Source organism: Micropterus dolomieu, linkage group LG07, assembly GCF_021292245.1.
Source record: "Micropterus dolomieu isolate WLL.071019.BEF.003 ecotype Adirondacks linkage group LG07, ASM2129224v1, whole genome shotgun sequence".
NCBI lineage: Eukaryota > Metazoa > Chordata > Actinopteri > Centrarchiformes > Centrarchidae > Micropterus > Micropterus dolomieu.
Genome location: NC_060156.1, coordinates 3,208,844 through 3,233,960, shown reverse-complemented (window position 1 = coordinate 3,233,960; position 25,117 = coordinate 3,208,844). Strand labels below are relative to the sequence as shown.

The window sequence follows — 25,117 nt, the reverse complement described above, 5'->3', positions numbered from 1 at the left end:
TTCAACATGGCCCAGAATGTTCCACCTTGGTTCATACTTATTAGGCTGGTAATAATTAACAGAGATAATAGTATTTCATTTATTTTTCAATTCTAGTGTGTGAATCAGTTCATGGTCTAAAAATGACAATAATATAATTTATCGCAGTTATTTCTGGGAAAATATATTGTCCATCAAAAGTAGTTATCGTGACAGGCCTAGATACAGTAAAGATCTGCATGTGTTGGCCAGTATGGTGGAGCTCATGTGCTTGTCTTTACTGGCGGTTTGACTGGCTTTGAAATACCTCTACTAGCTTCAGTTTGAACCTGTTTGCAACTTGTGTTTCTGTGTCGTCTGTCAGTTTTACTTGCAAGCACTGGTGGAAGAAGTATTGAAGTAATTTATTTAATTAAAAGTAACAATACCACACTTTAAAAGTACTCTATTATAAAAACAAAAGTGAGAGTATTCAGCAGAATGGCTCATGTTAGCATTATATGATTATTGGATTAATATAATTGTAATATGTAAGTTGTACTTCAGTGTTGTACTTGGTTGAGTATAACCACTTTTATGGATCAAAAACCTTGGGACACAATCAATCCTACACAAATACTATTTAATTTGCTGATGGAAAGCTTGACAAGCTTACAACATGTTGACACCATGTGATCTCCGACAACAAGTTCACACAATGCTGAGCCTATTTGACCCCTTTATGGTTGATTCAATGGGTGAGTGTCATGAGTTCTGATTGGCTGCTGAGCACTAGGATTAAACCATTTCTGTAAGCCCAGGGGTTGCACACCACATTTAACGTGCTAAGGATCCTCTTTTTTCTTTTTCCCTTTATGTGTAGGTATAAAAATAAAATATTTATAATGCAGTTTTATGACTTGTATTTTTTTCTTTTTCCTTTTGCTCCTCAACTGCCTTTTTGGTAAACAAACACAATATCACTAATTATGGTACTTTTAAAAACCTAAACAGACTACTCGTCAGACATAATTAGGTACACAGGTAATGTTATCAATTTTGATAGAAATTACCGAATTCAAAAGACTTCCACAATTAAATTATATTTTGTGCACATATATGTTGCCTGGGGGTGGCGCAGTGGTACAGTGGGTAGCACTGTCGCCTCACAGCAAGAAGGTTGTGGATTCAAACCCCGGTTTCCCTGGCCTTTCTGTGTGGAGTTTGCATGATCTCCCTGTATCCGCGTGGGTTCTCTCTGGCTTCCTCCCACCATCCAAAGACATGCTGACAAGGTTAATTGGTGTTTCTAAAATTGTCTTTAGATGTGAGTGGTTGTTTGTCTATGTGTGGCCCTGCGATGGACTGGCGACCTGTCAAGGATGTAGCCTGACTTTCGCCCGATGTAAGGTGGGATTGGCTCCAGCGCCCCGCGACCCCTTATGCAGGATGAGCGGTTGACGATGGATGGATGGATATGTTGCCTGCCTCCTCCACACTCAGTCTTGTTTCTCCCTTCTGTGGAGCTGTCACCACAAAGATGAATAGCTCCACCTGCAGCCTAGATCCCATCAGCTCTCATCAAGAACCGTCTTCCGTCCATCACCTCACTCATCATCAAAATCATTAATTCTTCCCGCACTTCCGGATCAGAAAAAAAAAAAAAAATCAGTCCCTACACCACTCAAACTTGCAGCTGTCACCCCCATCCTGAAGAAACCTGGTCTCATCCCTGACATCATGTCCATCTTCCGAAGTATCTCTAATCTCCCCTTCCAATATAAAATTCTTGAACGTGTTGTCGCTGCTCAAATTAAAACCCATCTCACCTCTAACTACCAGTTAAAACCATTTCAATCTGCTCACAACACAACACAGCACTGAAACAGCCATCCTCAACGACACCAATGACCTCCTCTCTTCTGACTCTGGCCACCTCGCCATCCTCATCATGCTCGACCTCAATGCGGCCTTTGATACCATCAACCACTCCATTCTCCTGTCCCAACTGGAAACCTACTCCTCAGTCTGCCTGCCTGTATGTCTTCTCTGTTTTGTTGCACACCTGTACTCAGAGCCCCTTTTCCACAGCACGGTACCAGCTCAACTCCACTTCACTTACCTTTGTTTGGTTTCCACTGTGAAAAGTTGGACCTGTACCTGCTTCCAGGTACTTTTTTTTCATATCACCTCCTTCGAGGTTCCAAGCGAGCTGAGGCGATACTAAATTGTGACGTGAAAACGCAGCAGACTACTGATTGGTCAGAGAGAATGGTCACTATTCACTGCATCATCATTGCGCGCGCCTGACAGAGGGCAGCAGCGGAAAGTTTTATGTTTTGTTTTACTAAATCCACTTCTGAGAGGTTTTGAGGTGAGAAATCAGCTGTGTAGATTTCAAATATTGACAGCTTTACAAAAAGTGATGGCGGAACAAAAATGTGCTTGAAAGTTTTCGGAGTTGAGGAACTCCTCAAGTGGCGGCGGGGGAAGTGGTGCCGCCCGCTCACAGTCCTCTGGTCCTACTGTTACAGACCGCTGCAGCAACAACGGCAGAGGAAAGTACAGCTGTAAGGTCTTCATACCGCTTATCTGTGTTTACATTCTGACCAATGTTGCAACATTTTAAGCAGCAGTTGTGTGTGGCGTCGCTATGACGACCAGCTACATTGAGGGGTACTATCTGCAATGGAAAGCAGAGCACGGCCAAACCGAGTCGAGTCGAGTCGAGTCAAGGCAAGTTGAGCTGGTAATGGAAAAGCGGGTTTAAAGACCATTCCTCTGGAAATGTGGAGGGGGTTCAGACAGATCACTAACTACAAACCCAAAGCCCCCCACTTCACCAACAACTCTCGCCTGGCAAATGAGCTGAACCAGTTCTACTGCCGCTTTGAGGGTCAATCGGTCACCCTCCCCCGTGACTCCTCCGCTCAGCTTCAGCCCCAGTCCCCCCACTCCTCAAAGTTGGCCAGAGTCATGCCATGTGCCAGCCTGCTTCAAAGCCTCCTCCATCAGCCCTGAGCCCCCAAAAACAAGGACCACACGACTAAATGACATCAGACCTGTCGCCCTGACCTCTGTGGGAATGAAGTCCTTTGAACATCTTGTGTTGTCCCACCTTAAATCCATCACAGTCCCACTCCTGGACCCCCTGCTGTTCGCCTACAGAGCCAACAGGTCTGTAGATGATGCAGTAAACATGGACCTTCACTTCATCCTCCAGCACCTGGACTCCCCAGGAACCTACGCCAGGATCCTCTTTGTGGATTTCAGCTCTGCTTTCAACACCATCATTCCGGCCCTGCTGCAGGACTAGCTCTCCCAGCTGAACCTGCCTGACTCCACCTGCAGGGGTATCCCTGTCTTCCTGATAGACAGGAAGCAGCATGTGAAGATGGGAAAACATGTCTCTGATACCAGGACCTCTGATATCAGCACCGGTTCCCCTCAAGGCTGCATTCTTTCCCCTCTCCTCTTCTCCCTTTATACCAACAGCTGCACCTCCAGTCACCAGTCCGTCAAGCTCCTGAAGTTTGCAGATGACACCACCCTAATTGGGCTCATCTCTGGTGGGGATGAGTCTGTCTACAGGTGGGAGATCGACCATCTGGTGACTTATTACCAAAGCAAATTCACTTGGCAATAAAGCTCCTTCTGAATTATCATGTGGCTTTCAGGTTTTTCTCAAATGCTGGCTATCAGACACATCACTGCATCTTATACAGAATGGTAACTTGGCCATCACTTACATTGCACAGGATGCTACACTGGTACATTTTCATTTATAAAGCCATTTACACCAATTTACAGCCAAGTACATATCATTTAAAAGTGAGGGACTACTTAGTAAGGTACTAAGAATGAGGACAGAAGCAGGAAAGAGAAGTCTGTCTTGCTGTCAGGATGCGTGGTTGGGTGAGCAGGTTGGAGGACCCAAATGCAGGACACAAGGCTGACAGGTTCAGTTCAAAGGTTTAATTAAACAAAAGGCGAGCACACTTACAAACAGAGTGGCTGAGTCCAGGGTATTCAAAGTAAAATAAACAATCCCAATGAACAAATAAACAAAAAACGGGCAGACATAGGACATCACAGGATAGAGCATTACAAGCTACAAAGACTGTGGGAAACAGGCAAGGATATATACACAGGGTTTACGAGCTGGGAGGAGACACACAGGTGAGGGACATGAGGCCAACGAGACACTGGCAGGCAGAGAGAGCAGGGGGAAACAGAGACTAGCAGGCAGGCAGATTACTGAGGGGGGAAAAGACAAAACACAAGTTACTCAACACTAAACATCAGGAGTAATATAAATAAACTAATACAAGCAGACAGATCACAAATAAACTAACACCAACAAGGAACACAGAGCAGACATGGGCAAAACAACACAGACCAGGAGTAAACACTTAAGACATGAACTAAAGTTACAGGACTAAGAACTAAGACACCGAACTAGGAACGAAGATACGAGACAAGACAGATATTAAGTAACTTAAAGATGTGGATGAATAATGCTAATAAAGGCTACACAGAGACTAGAGCAAAATGATCAAAATCAGATTAATTAATGACATAAATAGACAAACAGACAGAACTCGAGCATGATGGTACAGAAACTAATACATGAGACTGGAACAGAACTGAAATCAGGAAAATACCAAAACACCAGCTGAAAGATAATAACCAGACAATAACATCAGGTAGAGGACGCACACTAAAGGTAGCAAGCAACCCTAAAGTCTAAACTAACAGCACAGCAAAAGGGATTCTAACTAATAAGACAGGGTGGCTAAAGGAGACACAGACCACGAAGACTGGATACAAGACCACAGACTATAAACTCAGAACTAAATGGAACAGATGACCGGACAAACATGTTGACACAAAACCAAACCCTCAGAATCTCAAAACCCAAAAACACAGCACTCAGGACAGGATCGTGACACTTATTATAGCCCATCGTCCTGGAATGAACTCCAGTCTAAGCTTAAGATTGGCGTGCCAATTTCTTTAGCTGCATTAAAAAAAAGAATATCAGACATTCTAACGGACGTATGCACTTGTTTTTAATTAGTTAGATCTCTACAGTTATTCTTTTTCATTTAGTTTGTTGACATATTTAAATCATTGCATTTTTGTATATGTAAATATTTTTAATTCAGGAAACAGGAGATAGAGACACACACTCCTGTCTACATCAGTGGTGCTGAAGCGGAGCAGGTGAACAGTTTCAGGTTCCCGGGAATCAGCATCACAGAGAACCTGACATGGTCGTCTCACATCTCCACGCTGATGAAGAAAGCAGAAACGAATGTATTTCTTGAGGAAGCTTAAGAAGGTCAAATTCCCGTACCAAGCCATTTTTACAGGCTACACAAATAAGGGGCCAAAAGCACAAAGTAAGAGGATCCTTAGCATGTTAAATTGTGGCAGTACTGTCTTATGCCCTCCAGAATGGGCGTTGCCACATCCTGATTGGCCCAGAGGACACCTGAGATCACCCAGCTGCACTCAATCCCTGCTGGGGAGTCAGTGCAACACTCCCTGTGCAACAGGTGCTCTGAATGATCCCTAATCAAGAATTAGAGTTGTGGAAATTCGGCAAAACTAATGGGGAAAAATAAATTAAAATAGCAGAAAATACATACGGACGGCTTCAAAATAGTGGTAGGCAACCCCTCGGCTAACAGAAATGGTTTAATCCTTGTGCTCGGCAGCCAATGGGAATGTATGACATGAATTATTTGTTGTCTAACATGTTGTCAACGTGTTAAAAAGCACATATTTTTGACCCGGACAGACGTGATGCCTGTAGTTTATGTCCTGTTGGGTAGTTTAATCTATTGCAATGCATCATAGTATATACGTTAATCATATGTTTTGTACTGTATGTAAAATCTTAGTCTGTAAAGTATCTAGTGATGTAACTATAGCTGTTAAATTATTGTGACTTGACTTACTTGACTCTCTAACCCTTTCCTTTCTCTCCGAGTGGAGCACAAGTCATCCTCCTCCAGCTCCCCTCCACTGATCCTATGCCTTGTGGTAATGAGGGGATTGGACAGCACGTGGGCCTGGGTTTTTCAGTGTGTGAGGCTGTTGTGTCACTGTGAGACCTGGTCTCAGCATGGGCTGCGGTGTCCCTTCAGCTGTTTAGTGGCTCCAGAGCCCCACACACTCCCTCCTCCCTGATTTCAGCTGTTGGAAGTAATCTGATATAACTCAGACCCCTGTAGCTGCTTATGAAACGCTTTGTGTCTACGACTGAGCAACAACTTTAAGGGTTATTTTATCATGCTCAGAACATATACTGAAACCAAATTCAAGTTTGTATTGTTTCTTTGTGTTTGACCATATCCAGATAAAAGTGTTTAAATATATGTTGGCTATCATAGGTGACAAAGAACATTAGAGTTTTAGAGGATTAGAGTTTACCACACCAAGAAAAATAAATCCCCAAGTAAAGTTTCTTAAGGGCAGAAAACTAGTTCACCAGCAGCAGATGTTGGTGCAGGTTTCAAAATGCACAACCAATCTGAGGCTCTCATGTCGATACAAATAAACACTGAAATGTTTTTATGTTAGCTTTTTTACTTAAATTCTTAAATAGTCTTATAAATATTATTCTTTACAGAAATGGGATTTTTACACACATTTGTTACACTGTTTTCATTGATAAACTCACAAAAAAACAGCTGGGTTGAAATTATGATGGAAAAACATTTCAGTCAAGCGGTCACCTATCACAAGACCAGTAAATCACTGGACTAGAAAAGGGTGTGAAGCTTTTAAATCTAAACAGCGTTGACAGTATCAACAGAACAACCATCTGGTTAGTCAACACTGACTGTCAAGAAAAATAAATAAATAAGAATAAATATATATATATATATATATATATATATATATACACACACATGTGAGGTGTGTCATTCCAATGTGGACTCGAAAAAGATTTTAAATAGACACCTTGAGGGTCAAACGATCATATCTATCATATCTATCTATCTATGATGCGATGACAGCAAAACAATATACAAGCAGAAGTTTGAAGCTTGTTTTCACTGAGCAGCTGTTGGTACTTTGAGCACTATACCTCTGAATAAAGTTAACACTGAACCTTCTACTAGTATTAACAGAACAAACAAATTCTATTGAAAAATAAATAATTTATGAATGAATAAATAAAGAAATTGGCATGTTCATTTTTATACCCAGTGATCATGTACTGCAGGAAGTCTGCCATTGATGCTCCCAGTACTAATAACTGTGACACATTGCTCATGTCAGGTGATAATAATTGAAGTTGTGTTTTCATTACGGAGCTGCAGTATGCGCTATATGTTCCTCTCTGAGGAAAGAATCCCGCCCTGCTCTCTGTAAGGTTCCACTGCAACATAGCATTTAACAGACAATTTTGCCTTTCTTTTCCCTGACACTGGAATGTGAGCAAAGCAGACATCCACAGAGCTGTGGACGTGTTCAGACAGTAGCCCGGAGTCCTACAGATAGAGACTAATACAGCCGAGTCTAATGCATTGTGCCGGAGGACTGAACCCAATGCCTTTTCCTGTGATAACAAACTCACCTTACGTGCTCAAAGAAGTTTTAAAGAAGCTATCAGAACCTGGGACACATATTGACAAATTTACATGTTTTATTAATGTTATAAAACCGACCAATCACAACTGTAAAACCAAGACATGTATCTAGGTATTTCTACCTAGAACCGCTGCATCAACAAATGGATAAAATCTTCTCTCTTGTTTGTGGCAATGTAGACAAAAGCAAATCTGAGGTTAAGACATTTTAGTGATTATATTCAGCTGCTTCTTTTGTGTTTTACGGTTGTGCTGTGGTTGAGTAGGCCTCAACCATACGAGCCTAGCTCTTTGGCATTGTGGTCATGTTGCATGTTTGGTACCCTGTAGACTACGGGTTCAAATCTGGGAGAGATTTGCCCGTCTGTCAGGGGAGGGCAGTGTGACAGACCACTGTCACCATGGTTGAGTATGCGCTGTGACTGCTGCACCACTTAGCCTGTGTCTTTGGTATTCTGGTCAAGATGCAATTTGGCACCCTGGGTGGGGTGACTGCTCTTTCTCCTCTGTCACAATCAATTAAACGTTTTGGAGTTTTTACATCATTATCGCAGTTGCTGTTTCTTCAATCTAACGAGCCTACGACCTACTCAGATGTGGACAAGACTGTGTCAGCTTGCACCGGCTGACAGCATGCAGTGATGAGTGGCACAGGACCAGATGTTTCCTCTGAAAAGAACACCGACTTCGCCCTCTGGTGGTCATCATATGTAAGTGGAACATGCCACAACTCAGCTGATCCAGTCCATGTTTTTCAAGGCAAATACAAAGTTTGTTAAATTCGGGTTTTTCAGATTTAATTGTTCATTTCGTTCATTCTCTGTAATTTAGTGGCCCAGTGAGCTAAAAAAAACTACTTAACGTAGGTTTGATTGTATTATTAGTTCAGCCAGTATGATCTTATTTTCTAGTAATGCAGACGTTATTCTCTCTTAAATGGATTAAATCACCTAGTAAGAACACCTTAGAGGAATACAGTTTGATTTATTTTCACATTACCAATTACAGTCTGCTTTACTCGTGGAGGCCTCACCTTTCTCTTACCTCTAAGCAGGATAAACCAAAGTCAACAAGCCTTCACTGAAACTACATGTGGTCATTATCTTGTCAAGTCCATTCTTGTGTGGCCACTACAGCTGGAGAGGGTAGTGACAGTGTAAACTCTGCATGAATGAAGGAAGATTTTCCGGCAGGAAAAACTTCGGTTTACACAGTTCATGTTGTAGTTTTTCACCTATTCACATCCCCTCCAGCTTCTGTCAGTGGAGGGCCATGCCCGTGGGCTTGACAGGTTCGTCTCAGGAGACACATGCTCTCTGTTCTCTCTGCATTGTTAAAATGTGTGAACGAGGGGGAAAGGAAAGGTTTAAAACCCAGAAATAAATAACAAACATTAAAAATGTGTTAAACCATTACACAAAATAATAAAGCACCCATTTATTATTATTATTATTATTATTATTATTATTATTATTATTATTATTATTATTGTTGGATGGTTTTGGATGACACGGGTCCCTAAACATACAAGCGACTGTAACTTGAAAATGAGTGGAATTTGTTCCCTTTTAGGACCTGGCGGAAGTCCCTGAAGTGAACTCCTCCAGGTCACCGCTCTCCCTCTCCACACTTCTTCCAGCGAGGCGCCGCGTCCCCATCAGCTGTTCCAGCAGCGTGCAGCAGCGGTGCTGCAGGGAAGCGGTGAACAGTCCTTACACCCCGTTACCCCCGAATAGTCTATGTAGATTTCCCACTCTGTGTCAGTGAAAGAAGAGATGAAGATGAGGTACGTTTTTATTTCACCTTTTAGTAGCTGTTAGTATCGCGGTAAAGTTGTGAATGACTGCTTGCTTCCTCTGCAGGTGTTGCTCACGGCTGCAGCGCCTTCTCTGCTGCGTCCTTATTCTCGTCAGCCCAGCTGCATCGCGGTGGCCAGGTAAGAACTGATACTGAAAACATGACTGAGGCGTATAGCTTAGTAAACTGTACCTTCTTCTAGTAGTAACCTTTGCAGCATTCATAATGTGTTCTAGCGCCCCAGTTGTGTCGAACAGTTAATTTCTGGGCATTTGGTTTCTGCATCTTCTAATAAAATCAAGTTATCGCCATAATAAAAGTTTAAATATCAAAATACTAGCTTACATTGACAAAGGTCCTTTATGCTGCTGGAATTTATCTTCGCAATTGAATTTGTTGTAACACCTTTATAAATAAGTGAAGACTGAGATTGGTAAAACTAGAGGCCACTGCATTTGCCCCTCAGTTTACACAAAAAGTAAAAGGACTAAACCTGAGGAAGCTCCACAACAGGTATGATGCTTAACTGCTGCTGTATGTTGAGCACGGTGTTCTTCATTGCTGTCTTGTCTTTGGCTTGGATTGTATTTGTCGACTGCGTATTCTTGGCTCTACAGCACCTTCACTAACTGACTTGCATGGCTGCTACAAAGCTGGGATGACACATTGTCATGATTCAGTGATGAAACATAGTTTGTCCATTCAGACAAGGTCAAAGAGTCTTTGGGACTGTTAACAGGGTTTCTCCTGTCCAAAGTCTGCAGTGCTCAGAAACCTACATTCCTTCTTTGTACTTTGTCTTGCTCTGTGTCTGACCAGAGACTGTTGCTTGTAGTGGCTGCAGTTTACTACTGAAAAATGCTTTTTCCCCCCTTTTTACTCCGGTGTAATGACCTGTTAACACAAAAGAATGCTTAACTTTAAGTATTTTTACACACACAATGCTAACAGTGTTAAAGGGCTATATGAGCCGCTGAATGAAAGAACTCTTTTCTGCCGCTGAATAATTTATCTTTGAACCTGTCATTCATTTAATTTAGTAAAACTTCAGTTGGAGAAGTGTGTAGCTGTCAGACGATAGGGAGAGGAAACTGAGAGGACTTCGATTAATATTTGATTGACTGTGATCACCACCAGCTAGTAGCGGTATTTTAGGGGCTTTGGGAGAAGACACACTTGTATATATGTGAAATTGACCAAACCCCTTCTACTGCTAATTGTATTGTCTTTTGTAACTAACCCAACTTACCTAGTACTCTGAACAGGTTTGATCAAACTCCTTTTTATGTTCTCTTTTATATAAACATATCAGATCTTGATAATACTCCATCTTTAACTTCAATGGAGGTCAGGTAAAAAACAAACTGAAAGAGCGTAAAACATGTTGCAAGAAACACTTAAACAATGTGAGATTTTCACAGGAATGCTGTCCTGTCTGTGTGCGTCCTGGTTGAAGAGGCCAGACACTCTGTCTCAAGAGCAGTGCCTTCGGCTGCCTGCGACATGGTTGAATTAGGTCTGATTCATTCCCAGTCCCTGGCTGGGTCAGGAATCCCTATTGTCATGTGATCTTTGACATGCACCCAGCGTGGTTTTCCCCGAGGGGAGCAGGACGAGGCGGGGGGAGGGGAGCGGCTGTAGGGGGACACCCCACCGTGCCATTTAATGGCTGAATTAGATGCCACATTAAGAATCACAGCTGGCTTGGGGGTTTCTCCTTTTCAGTGCAGGGACATGATGACAGGCTTTCAGCGTGCTGGGAACAGATAACAAAAAATTTTTTATAATCCCTACATTACTGTATTTGCTCCAAAGCATATAGAAAATACTTTAACTAAGGAATCTATGTTTTTACTAAGTGAGGTACAAGCTTTTTGATTTAAAGTGCTCCTGTTTGAAGTGACTCTACAACTTCCATACAATTATCTTAAGCCCAAGTCGGTGATACTCCTGTTGTAGTAATATATGATGGAATAGTACGTCTGTTGCAGAGCACCGTTTGACACGTCACGTATAGCTGTAGCATTTGCAGGATTACTTATGATACTACATGATTTAATCTACAAACTGTCTGTTTGTCCATTGTGGTTTTCAAAAGATTTTCATTTTCATTTTTTTTTAAGATATAAAGACTAACTGAAATTCAGTGATAGAGCGGGTCCTTGACTGAATTTAAACTTGACACATTGTGATTACATGCACATTATGTGCTCTGGCCCACCTGTGCCTTAGTATTATTATTTTTTTTGTGATAGTCAACGAATAGAAGCATTTTAATGAAGCATGACCCTGTATATTCCATAACCACAAAGCTAATTCAGGTTTACGTTGTGTGAGCTCGGTCAAGACAGAAGGAGTGAGCTGCAGGATAAGTGAAGAGCAGGCAATTAAGTTTTCAAGATAAGAGTGTAAAATCAGAATCTTCTGGGCAGCAACAGCTCAGTGTCAGGATATAAAGAATTACCAACGTACCAACAAATAAATCATCAAATGTATTTTGATTCATTTGAAAAATCACAGAAATATATGTTCTCAATGGACAAACTCCGAATTCCTAAAAAAGATACAATTGTAATATTCCAGACAGTAAGTACTCCCACCCTTTCAAGAACAAACGTCAGGTGTTGTGCGGTGAACGACTTTCAGATTGGTGGCTCTGATAGGATCATTTTAACTCTCAACTGAAATAAATGGACCGACTGTGCACAGATTCTGTTGACTCAGTGAACCTTGTGATGTCTAATCCCTGGATTTTCAAGTCAGTAAACCTACTTATTCATGACTGACATCTTGGAGCCTCATATAAAGGCTTGGGAGTTAATTCAGCATTGTTTTGTTACTGGATATTGTGTCAGCCACCAGTATTTAAAAGGCCATTAAACCTCAGGACGATGGTTTATATCTTTCAGTGTGGAGATAGCCTGGTTTGTGACTTTTAGCTTTAGTTTACATGTGTGTGGAGTTGTGGGTGGGGGTCATCCAAAATGTCAAGTAGATGTCTGCACCGCCCTTTCTGGCTCCTTTCTTTCACTGTTTTCAGTGGATTGACACTTCCTTTATGGGGTTATGTTCTTACTCGTGCCAGAATGGCAACTGTCTTTTGTCACTCACCAAGACACAATGCAGATACAAGCTCTCTGCTGATAATTTGAGTTGGAAGTTTCAAATGCGCAAGTAATGGACTAAAGACGCCTTTTAAAATTCCAACTGATGCTTTGCAGTAAAAACACTTGAGTCTATACGTAGCTGTTGTTTTTTTGTTTCGTAAAGACTGTCACAACGATGTTTTTATAAGGCCATTTCTGTCTGCCTCTTAAAACTCATACAGCATAACAGGACCACAATCGTAATGCAACACAGCTGTCAAAATCCAGGATCTCTACATGAGAAACACACTTTCTAAGGAGACTGAAAAGGAAATCTAGATATGGTGTAGTTTACTTTAATGTGGATGTGTTTTTGTCGGAAAACCATGGTGGTCACATCCTGCTTTGATTATTTAATTCAACCCATCTGGATCCCGTAGTGAATCTGAAGAGTTGTATATCTGCGCTGGACATTGCGAAACATGGCCCAGTTCGAGGACCCCTGAGTCACCAGGAATACTGTCTGACTTAATGTGTATGTACACGTTGGAAACGTAAAGTTGACGTGATTGTCACTTTGTTTTTCATGATTTCTATCTATCAAGTAAATATTGTGTATTCCCTGAAATTCTGGTGCCAAGATCTTAAGAAACACTCTTAGATTCTGTAGATGGTTTTACTAGATTAATACTAGAACTTTTTAGGATTGCTGTTTGTGTTGTTGTCACCCTGAAGGTGAGGTGTATATGCCCATTGTGTGTCATGCATCCAGCCCAATTTGAAACCTTGCAAGTATTTACATCAAACTGAACTGAAAGTTAGCAGATGTTATGGATGGGATTTTACAGAAATGACAAACATAAAAACTGACCCCAGTCAAACGAGTGACATGAAATAGAAATCTAATATTGTGACATGGAAATCTGACATTGATTGTGTAGACAACAAAGTTTTGTTAGCATTGTCATGTGTAAAGAAAAGCACTTGCAGGGCTTTGCTCTGTATTTGTTCTGTATTTGCGATTCCCTGTCATCTTGGTTTTCAGGGCAGAGCGTCCTTTAGCATGTTGCTGACAGCTGTTATTTGTATTTTTATGTGTTCCCACCGCTCAGTGTTTCAGGTGCGCTCGGCTGTTCTCTCATGCTGTCCCTGATGTCAAAATGCTGGGTTGACAGCGGAAAAATACAGAGGGACACCATAATTACTGCTTATGCTCCAAGAGAAGAGGATTTGTAGGGCCACTTGCTCTGTACACCCAACTATCTCCAGCACTAATGGCACACTGAGGGCCTTGTTACCTCTTAGCACCTCTTTCCTGTTTGCGGTGAAACCCTACTTATTTGCTTGTCTTCCCCAGCCTTAATCGAGGTAACAGTTCATGGAAGGTGTGAAGCTAAGCTGTGCAAATAACAGGACTTCTGTTTTTTGTTGGACAAAATGAAGGGTGGTTGCATTATACAGCGCATAACAAAATTGGGACATAAGCGCTGTAGCAAGATAGCTTCTTCATATGTACATTGTGATTCCATTAACTTTGTTGCAGGACTACTGATAGACTACAGCATGTTGAAGCACGCTACCAAGCCGCGTCAAGCAGCAAAAAGCCCCATGATGAAATCTGTCAGGGGTGAGCATAGCCACAGTCGCATTGCACTGTAAAGTAAGAAAACCATAATGCTGTTATAGACATATCAACCACGCAGATTACCCTGGCAAAGGGCGCAAAGCCTCTTCAGAAAACATTACATTTCAAGCCAGACTTACTTCTTCTCTTTGTTGTCGCTTTGACAGCACTGTAAGCTGTAGCCTGGGTTAACACTGGTTTCCATGACCACCAGGTGCAGATTTTTCCACCACAAAGCCGTATTTGGCTGTAGCAAAGGAAACCAGATCCGTCTACCTGGCACTTTGTCCCTGTCTCCAGCTTTAGAGAGTGTTCACTTGTCCTCACTGACAGCCTGCTGAACACAGAGAGGCATGAAACAGGAGACCCTCCCCTCCACCCATTTACATTCTCTTGTCCTAAGAAACCTATACCATAAGCCTTTAACTCTCCGTGAGCCAGGACGGATCCAGAGTGACCAAGACTATATAGGCCGCTTCATATCTACAGTTATGATGCGACCCTCTGACATTTTTTCAAAGATACTTTGCAGATTCAGACTTGAAATAAGCATATTTTAGCGGTCAGATGTGAACATTGTTAATACACGTACCTTCTACCACCCAATGCGCTTTTTTAATGAATGAATAGACCATTCAGCATTTCATGAGGCCCCTCTCGGAATGCCATTGTGCTTTTTCAAACCTCACTTTGCCGTTATATCCCTCTTTTTGCTCTCCACATCTTATCTTCTGATTGATTCTCATGACGTGCCGGGTGCTTTTCAAGGCATCCTTGAATTCCACTCATTCACCCGTCCTTCAAGAGCTGCCATGTCTGTAGGCACTTCTCTTTTTACCCCCTCACAAATCTCACACCATGGGGGTATGAACTGAGGAGAATCCCATGGGACGGGGAGATTACTATCAGGTCTAGAGCTCCTGTGACAAAAGAGGGATTTGCTGAGTCCTGCACCTCTGTCCTCCACTTTCGTATGGTCTTGCCGGAAGTAGGACTTTGGGTGAGGGATGGGATTCCATGACATGGCCCATCTTCACTGTACCAGTCAGAAACTGAGAGTTGGACTTTCTGGATGTACTCGAAGAAGTTCTCAGATCCTTTACGTAAGTTCCAGTACCAAAATGTCAAAGTACTCACACTAAATTAAAAAATCTACTTAAGTAGTTAAAGTGTTTAAGTAGTGTAAGCTAAATTTACATTAAGTATCAAAAGTAAAATCACATGTTTTGCAGCATTTTACTGTACTACTTTATAAACACTATATGCAGTTTAGCATGCTGGTTCCCAACCTAGGGTTCGGGCCCCTGCAAAGGGTTACAAGATTAATCTCAGGGGTCTTGAGATGGTCAGTGGAAGTTAATAATCATATTAATATACAATATTACATAATTTGACCTCTTTGAGCCTTAAACTGTTATGTAAATGATATCATCTGAGAGGTTTAATTGGGAAATGTCTCTTTGGTGGAACTGCTGCTAACAACTCACCGACATCTGAAATGTGACGGCCCCCAACTCAAAAGCAATTAGCTTTAAACTAATGTAGTGGAGTATAATGTATAATTTTTCCTACTGAAATGTGGTGCATTAGAAGTATAAAGTAGAATACAATGGAAATATGTAAGTAAAGTCCCTTAAAATCGTTCTTAAGTACAGTACTTGAGTAAATGTACTTAGTTACGTTACACCACTGCAGAAGATCATGCGCTGAGCCTGGAGTTCTACAAAGTGAATGCCTCGGTTGGTTGTAATTTGGAAGCTGCTAATTGTTGTGTGAATCATGAGCTTGCAGACAATAAAGGGTGCCCTCTATTCACTCGGTGGTTGTTATGGGCCTGGTGGCACAGTGCCATCCATTGAGAGGTTTAGAGAGGAGCAACATCGGCCAACATGGGGACATCAAATATTTAGGGATCCAGTGAAAGATTTGCAGGGCCATTCGTCTGCCGAGACAGTGGCAGGGAGATGGGCTGTAAGATCTTCAGTCAAATGCCTCCCTCTGCGGCCGCTTGGCTTACTGAGACATCCCATGAAATTAGTTAGAGCCATGTTCAACAGGACCCAGTGGTTTCACGGTTCCAGTTTATAACCTTATTATCTGAGCGCGGTACTAGTGTGTAAAGTTTTTGTAACCTTGAGTTTCCTGTCTTGAATGTGTCCAACCAAGTAAAAAGCATAATAGAATGCAAGAGAATAGTGAAAGTGTCAGTATTCATCCAGGCTGCATTATGGTGTAGTCGACCCATGTCTTCTCACATGGGTTTTATTTCTCTCTGAACAGCTTGTCTACACAGGAGGTGTTTCAGTCGTCCTACTCAACCGCATTTGACGGAACAGATAAGCGTTTATTTTAATCAATCCAGCTATCTACACAGGCCATATAACAGTTCACGCTATATGCACATAATCATGATCCGAAGCGTATTTTAACAATTTGCCAATTTTGTTCCATTTAATGCATTTAACTACAGCGATTGTGTGTTTGTTCTCTGAGCGCTGCCAAAACACGTGTAGAGACAGACGGAGCATTGGGGCTGCTGCTGCTCTGATAATCTGTTGCTTTTGCTACGCAGGCTGTGTGGCCATTTTGTCAATACAGAAAAGTTACAATTTTATTTGTGAAGCCAACCCGGTCTCACTCCCAAGTCGTCACATATGGACGCTTGGTCAAGAGCCATAATTGTCAGTTTGTGACGCACTAGGGATCCCTTTGACGTCATAGTTCGACGTATTGAGGGAAGCCCTGTTGTGTCAGTTTTTGATGGTAAAGGCAAGTATGATATTTAAGAGAAAAGACCAAGTAAGGAGGTGATTGGGGTGGATAGAGGGCCAGAACCCGGACCTTGAAGCAGGAGAACAGGGTTTGTGTCCCGTGCGAAACAAAACATTAAATGTTTTTATTTAGGCGAGTGAGGTAAATTGACATTAACGTTAGTTAACTTAAGTCTTAATTGACATACACAGCTATTTTAACCCAAACCATGATCTTTTCCTAACCTTAACCAAGTAGTTTTATTGCCTAAACCCAACCAAGTACTTTCTGTGCCTAAACCTAACGAAACTGCAACGTTTCACGACTTTAATTATGCGCGTTTCAACATGGCAATGTATCGAAACGTTACGTTTTATCTTGAAAGTGTAACCGGATATTGCATATTTATTGTTGCTAAGCGTTGCTAACTTGACTGTGGATCTCTAAACGTCAATAATTGATGCAAAAGGGCTACCCAAGTCTTTAAAAAGCGACGACAAAGGGCCTTGACCATGCGTCAGACATTTGACGAGTAGGGAGTGAGACTGTGTTGGTGAAGCTTGTTGGGAGCACTACACAGCATGGGAACAAGCTCAGCTTCTTGGTTAGCTGTCTCCATCAGCCAGCTATCACCAAACCGGTCCCATTTCCCTTTCAGAACAAACTGAAGGTTTGTGAAAGTCATCTGGCTCCTTTACTGACTTTCAGCTGGCAATGCTTTTCAAATGAATTGAAATAAAAACGTCAGAAGGTTGCAAATAGAATAATTCTCAGAACATGTGCTTATGTAATGACTATATTTGCATTTTAATTCTATTGCTGTATTGCTCTTTGCAAATGCAACTTAAAATGTAACTTTTCTGATTAGATGAGCCTGTTTGTAAAGCAGTGTAAGAAAAAACTGATAAATGTGTGTCTGCATATTATCAGAAGGGCTTAAAAAAGGGACAAAAAATGGCGATATGTCGAGTTTGATGATGAGACAATATCATTTAATGTTGCATTAAAGAATCAGTTTCTACTAGGGCTGGGCGATGTGTCGAATATATTGAATATATGTGAATATTAATTAATGTGTGATATAGCAGATTACCATATGATAATATTTGAGGTTTCAGTGCTGGTCGCTGCTGATGGTCAAGCTAGTTAGCAGCTATGAGCAATGTGATTTTTTTCGCTGTGGAAAACTCATCTAATCGCTCTAATTACTTGTAAATATGTTTCAACTCAGAAACGTATCTGGGAGGTTTTAAGCTATTTATTTATTATGGCAAAGTTTTCTTAAAGGGGATGTCGTGACCGGTAACACACAGGTGCAGTTAGGCAGTGGGTGTGCAAACCAGAGGTGGTTAGTATTCAGGTCCATTACTTAAGCAAAAGTACTAATACCAACATAACTTTGAAAATACTCCACTACAAGTAAAAGTTCTGCATTCTATAATAAAATAAAAGTAAGCAAGCATTATAGCAAAATGCACTTAAGGTAGTTATATTGAAGTAAAATGGTCTCTGGTAGCATTTTACTATTATATATGATGTATTTGGATTGAGTTTTTTTTCTATGTTGCATTTTACTGCTGTAGATGTTTATGGTTGAGCTCATTTTAACTACTTTATATACTGTTGGGTAGTTTATTTTACAGCACTGCATCATGCCACACAAATTGTGTTTTTACTGAAATGGGAACCAGACATGATCTCAACGCCAAAGTTCAAAAAACATAGCCTCACATTACCTAAAGACTACAGCGTAAGGCCTGCTGGCTGCAGAAATGCACATCCGCTGCACCTCAGTGAGAGAAAATATCAAATAAAATAAAATAGAAGAAGTGTGTGTTTGTTTAGCAATACATGGCCCAATTATACCTGGAGGCCCACTGTTGGCTTGATGTAGGTCCCAACAGGTACACACTGGCCTTGGGCAGGTTTTGTACTTGTTTTCACTCAGTCTCTTGTTTCCCCCCTTCTACTCTTTCTCTCTGTGAAAGCTATGATAAGGCCACTGCTCTAGGAATGTCTTCGGGTGAGAGTAACTTTAGATTTCTGGTTTGGCATGCTGTACATACACTAGATCAGATCAGAATCATAGGTTGTATTTGAGAATCATTGCTCTAACCTATATTTTGATCTTTATCTGTGTAATTGTGTGTGTCTTCAGTCTGCCCTGAAACTAAATGTTTCCTGTTGCTTGTCGGAAGAGTTGGCAGCGCATTGTCTGAGTTTACTTTGCACAAGAGAAATACTATTGATGCAGGTTTAGATAAGATTATTCTGTCCAACCTCTTATTTATCATTTTTGAAATACCTAGCTAAATTCAATAAATTAAATTTAGTCATACCCCTCGGCTGTGGGGTCAAGATATTTTTCAGCTGGTTCACTAAGTTCACTTCTTTTGGATCAGGTTGGGGCACCAGTTCACCAAAGCCCCATCACGTGGATTATAACATGCCTTTGCTTGGCTTAAGCAGAAACAGAGGAAGAGCATGACCTGTGGGCTTTTTGTGCTGAAGTGCCCAGCGGAGGGAACAATGGACGCTGGCACTCCGGACCCTAGCCTGGCCTGTACTAATTGAGGGCCCTTATATTGTCTTGTCGATGAAAGCCCTCTTTGTCCCACTTTCTTCTCTTCATCTACTGTATCCCCCGGGCCTCTGATATAGCCATAGGCATAACGTCATTCCCTTCCAGCTATTGTCTCTCCATTCATTATAGAGGATTAAAGTGTCAGTTGAAGGTGAAGTATAAGCTAGCCAGCATTTTTCACTGAGGGGAAATTTGAAGGTGTTATTCCTGGTAAGCTAAAAGTTTGTGCCCCCGTCAACACCCCTTCTACTGTAGGGGAAGAGACTTTGCCTTTTGTGGACCAGCTAAGGGAAAGGTCCAAAGTCTATGCTTCTCATTAATCTATATGAATCAGATGTGATTGGTACTCAGTAGCCAAGTAGCAAGAAATTGGACTGAAGAAATCGGCAGGGGCTCTCAGCTGTGAGCTTCTTTCAAACATGGTGACAACTTTGAGCATCAGTTCAACCAACTCAGTGATTTGTCTGCTCAAAATAAATTTACATATGTAATTGTCCAGTGCAGGGGCGATAAGTGGGGGAGCCCACATTCACTGCTTTTGTCTCATTTGTTGCAGCGGTGTCCTCACTGTGGAATTTGTATCAGTCTCCTGCAAATGTCAAGGGTTTGGGCTCATGATTCCCTCCCATGAAAAGAGGGAGCTTTGTGACAGAAAAAGAAGTGTTTTACCACCATTTCATGGTCGGATTTACTGTCAGTGTTGATCCGCATTGACATGTTCTTGAAGTGCTGTGCAAAGCTGAAACTCAACACTTGAGCAAGGCCTAGCAGGTTCAAAGAACCAGCAAGAGGACAAAGAGACGGGACTGGCCAACAGAGTGAAACCGTTCCTTACACAAACTGACTACGTACAAATGAGATCTGCATGCACATTCTTTCCGCATGAAGCCCACGTCTTCAGTGGAGGATGTTATTTACTTATGCATTTAGGAGCAACAACAGGAATGGAAGGAAATTCATTCCTGGCTTATGCTGACTGCTGAGGGGATGTGCATATATATTTGCAGCTTTGCCAGCATTTTTAGCTGCGTGGTAAATCTTAGACCTGTGTAGGCAGGTAGAATGGGTGCAATCGTGGTGAGTGTGAGAGTCTTATGGACCATGAAGATAAATAGATGAGTGAGGGAGCTGAAGTGGCACTGCGTACCTATAAATGTCACATTATCAAAATTTTGTATTTACTTTCCATCTCTAGAGAGGATACAATCCATGAAGCTCACAGGAAGGGGTTTCCTTATAATTCAGTTTTCAAGAGTTTTCCAAGTTTTTTTTAAACTTTTCTTGGCAGATTGTAACTTAGCTTATGTCAAACAGATTTTAGCATACTTTCAGTAGAGGAGGCCAGAGTTTGCAGCAAAAAAAAAAGTTCTAATCTGAGAATACTGAGAATGATGAAAAGGGGGGGAAATTAGAGGAAGCTTAAATTACAGACAGCAGACCAACTGCTAACATATTTTACTTGTAATCTTGACTGCATTAGGACATCATACAGCTGCTGAAGTTTAAAACCCTATGCTTAAACTAAAATCCTTATGGACATGACTCAGGAACTTCTCACTGTGCTCCATAGATGATAAATATCATTGAAATGTCAGCATCTGTCAGCACCAAGCATTACAAAAAGTAGCTTTAAAACCACTAAGGAATGTATAAATGTTCACGCTCTATGCAAGAAATATTTCACAAATAAACATGTGAAATTCTTTGAGCAAAAAAGGTGCTGCCTTTTTTCTGATGTCTTACACCTAGGGTTGGGCGATACGGCCCAAAATGTTACCACGACAAAAACATTTCATATAATCTGTTATCGTTATTTTTTTCAAGTTTAACAGCTTATTTTCGCTCCTGAGTGAAAATTGAAGAAAGCAGATGGTTAATTGTGTGGTTAAACTTTTCTTTATGGTCAGAATGGGACAAACACTTGATGCCAAACAGTGGATCACTTAACAAATCTGAGCGAGAACATTTAAAACTTATGATAGAACATTTTTTAACAAATATGATTAGTAAATCCTTTTTTCAGTCCCTTTTCCTCAACAAAATTAATATTTTATTAGAAATATTAAGTGCTAATTTGTTCGCGATTCAAATGAATTACCAAAAAAACTAATATTTATTGATGATATTGAACATTTATTATATAAAATTATATTGCTGGTCAATTAAACTCCAATTGTTTAATTGCCCAGCCCTACTTACACCTTTACTAACCAATCACCATCAGTGTTATTAATTATTATTCATGTTCTATCAAGCCAAACCACACGAGATATTCGTAAGACGCTGATGAAACACTAAAATCCAGCATCATCAATTCTGCTTTTCTCTTATTTTGGAGGACAGCATTTGAAATTGCTTGAGCGATCAGTGTCTAGGCACATGCCAAGACATGGGCTTTATAATTTGTAGCTAATGATCCAGACTTCTTTGTAAGCCTTTCAGGGTGATGGAAACTAACCTATTCCAGCCAAACCCCTTGTGTCAGTGTTATGGAGCAGTTTAATGGTTGTCGAAATATTGTTAGTCTTCAACGTGCAACACACCCTATTGATGTGAATGTCAATCTGTAATGTAAGGAACTATAAACCTTGAATTGTCTGTGTTGAAGCATTGCATCAAGGTCGTTAGATGGTCAGTCAATAAATTGTCCTGCGTGACTGGCAGGAGAATCTTAAGAATGCTGATAGCCTGGGAAGTTTGTCAGTGGACAGTCTGCACGCCAAAGAGGTGGGCCTCTATTTTATTAGATATGAGCACATCTTGGAATGTGACCATAATGTACCTTTTGACTAATAGAGCCAACAAGCAACAGCAAGTTGTACAGTTCTCAAGTTCTTTGAGTTCCTTAGTGCCAAAATGTTCACTTGTGGTTTCTTCATCATATTTTAAGCAGTTTAATCAATGATTTTATGACTGGCCACTTCTTGCTATGCTATATGATTCAGAAAGTAAGACATGCTGTAGAAGATAAACATCTCTAGCCACCCTTTTATTATGGCCACATCACTATTGGTATGCTTCCCCACCAAAGGGTTTCTCTTTCTGTAGCAGAAACAGTCACTGATCGTTTGAAGTCAACGCTGGCACTTTTTGCATCTGCTTCACATTAAAAGCTCTTAAGGTAATAGAGCTAGATCAACAGTGATCCCCTGATTCTGTTTGGTTCAGTTATATCAAAACAATGCTGATGTTGCACAAAGCGCATTTCAGAATTTATGAAAAGTGACTAAGTACAGCAGATCCACTTTAATTATTACTTCGTGCAAAGACAGGGTAGACTGAGAGTCTGCTTAATAATTTATCTGCACATTTGTGTTGACAATATCAGCTGATATCTTCAAACGTTCTACTAACAGTCCCACAATGCAATGCTCCACATTTATAGATAATACAAGTACCCTTGTGCAATTTCACCCCTGACAGTACTGAATCAAAGCGATGATGATTAGTAAGTGTTAGAAAAGTGCTTTATAAGGAAAAATGTGTCTGAAATATCTGAATTAACTGTCCAGTATTGAGTTAACGTAAAGAAAGTTGTTCAGTTATGATTTTATCATTTGAGGTCTGAAGAAACTCATTCATGCTTTTATCTCCTCCCGCCTCGACTATTGTAACTCCCTAGATAGATGTCTCCGTTGGAAATAAATTAATCAACTACAATTATTCCAACCATGAGCATATCGCCCCAGTTTTAGCATCCTTGGTCGAGGCTAAAAACCAAAGGAGACAGGGCCTTTGCTGTCAGGGCCCCAACACTCTGGATCAGTCTTCCAGACGAGATCAGGCTCGCAGAGTCTGCTTCTATATCTGGATTTTAACAATCAATTATTGTTTCTACTGTGACAGCAAAGCATCTTGTAATGTGCTGGCGTGATGTAAACTCATTTTCCAGTGTGCTCACAGTCATGGTATAACATATGCTCAGGGGCATGTATTCCGACAAAACATTGGTGAGTCAGAGCAAGGATTTACACTCACCTGGGGAATTTTAGGTTGGGTTTCTTTGATTTTAATTTGAGGTTAAAAAGTTGATGTGAGTCATATTTTTTTAAAGGCCTCTCAGTTGCTGGTTAATTCTGTTCAGCTCAGCTCCAACACTCATTAAACCAACTGAAGAAGTTGACAGCCTGTGACACTGGCTGGGTCTGTTCCCAAGACTGCTTAGAGGATCAACTTCGACATATTTTTATGTTCCTGGAAAACCAATTCAATCTGAGTCTAACCTGCTTTTTAAAAAGCATTATTATTAGGATTATTTATTAACATGCTTAAAAAATAATTACAGACATCTTCAGAATCACATTGGATTTTTTCTTCCACCTCTCTCTGTTTGGCATGTTCTTGTTTTGGTAGTTTTTTTTTTTTGTTTGAGCAAAATGGGCAACAAAACTGCTGTTAAAATGGGTCAAGTGGGAAGATTAGAGAGCTCAAGCTCTGTACGAACCCTATAGTCCGTGGTTTAGCTGGAGCCGTTTCTGTTTAGACTGTGTTGGTAAATCATTTCATGCTTCTCCCATCATGTATTTCAATTCAGGCTGGTCTTAGAAAAGCTGACTTCTTGAGTTCTTTGTTTCACCCCTAAATATTGTTGTTTTAGTTGATTCAATCTGGCATGCCTTTACGAGTTCACACTGATGTCATATGATCAAGACTTTCAGGTATTGCATATATGCAGTCAGAAAAGAAACTGCAATATAGCTCACTGAATACAGTCTGATATTTAAACTGAGTAATGTGGAAGCAGTGTGTTACTTTAGGCATAACGTTTAGGAAAAAATGTTAATGAGGTCAAATTTGGGTATTTATTTATCTATTTCTAACTAACAGTTTTTAGCTTTAGAAATTATAAATGCACTCTACCTATTTTGTTTGTTCAAATTTGTAAACAATTTTTTAGTGCTTATTAATATGATTTTCTGTCAATAGTCTTTTATTGTTTACATTTTCAAAATAGAAAAAAGTTAGAACGTTCATAATGTATTGAATCCCATCTGATTGAGAGCGGAGGTCGAACCCTCCAACAACTTGGTTATGCTTTTTAGATCTCCCATCAATGTAGTTGCAAAGAGATGAGATTTGAGATTTCATGTAATTATTGGTTGTTAAACCTCACAATATAAGACTTATTCTGACACCTGATATTGGATTGACCTACATCACTTTCCAATGTTTTGGGCCCAGCATGAGGAACAATATGATGTTAGTTTAGAAACACACTTCCCACCTATGTCATTTTACAGGCTTCAACTGGTTCACAGCTTTTTAAAAAAGCCACTAAAAGCCCTTGCTTTTTGTGGTCTGCAACTGTATGTTTTTGATGTCTCCCTACAGCCGCAACATGTTTTGTTGTAATTTATGTTTTTTTCACTGTCATAACATAATGTGTGTAAATTGTATATTACTGACAAGGATCCGGCTTAGGATTTAGACCAATTGATGTTGACATATTGTGCCATAAACCACAACGATAGCATCAATTATGCATTCAGACATGTTTTCTCAGTATCTGTAAAGAATGTGATGAGGAGTGTGCCCTGTTGTAACACTGCACTGACTTTTTTTTACCCCCAACACCAACGCAGTATGCTTACCCTGAGGGCAAGTCAGACCTCTCACTTCCCCACCTTCTAAAACACAAGCCTTGCCTCAGGCTTCTGACTGTGTCTCAGACCAGGACAAAAAATAGTGGGCTGGTGAGGTATGTCTGTGT

The 25,117-nt window shown here is 40.8% G+C and overlaps 2 protein-coding genes across 3 annotated transcripts in view; one reads left to right on the top strand and one right to left on the bottom strand.

The window, feature by feature from the left end:
- obsl1b (obscurin like cytoskeletal adaptor 1b) overlaps positions 1-4,000 on the bottom strand; it is a 45,928-nt gene extending 41,928 nt beyond the window's left edge. Inside the window, exon 1 of the mRNA XM_046053572.1 lies at positions 3,962-4,000. The gene's annotated coding sequence lies outside the window, so the exon portion shown is untranslated. The remainder of the gene's footprint in view (positions 1-3,961) is intronic.
- Positions 4,001-9,209: 5,209 nt separating this feature from the next.
- Positions 9,210-25,117, top strand: part of col18a1a (collagen type XVIII alpha 1 chain a) — a 78,719-nt gene continuing 62,811 nt past the window's right edge. For both annotated transcript variants that reach the window (XM_046053247.1, XM_046053246.1), the window contains exons 1-2: positions 9,210-9,351; positions 9,428-9,501. In XM_046053247.1, coding sequence (XP_045909203.1) covers positions 9,341-9,351; positions 9,428-9,501 — 85 coding nt within the window. In that variant the 5' untranslated portion in view covers positions 9,210-9,340. The remainder of the gene's footprint in view (positions 9,352-9,427; positions 9,502-25,117) is intronic.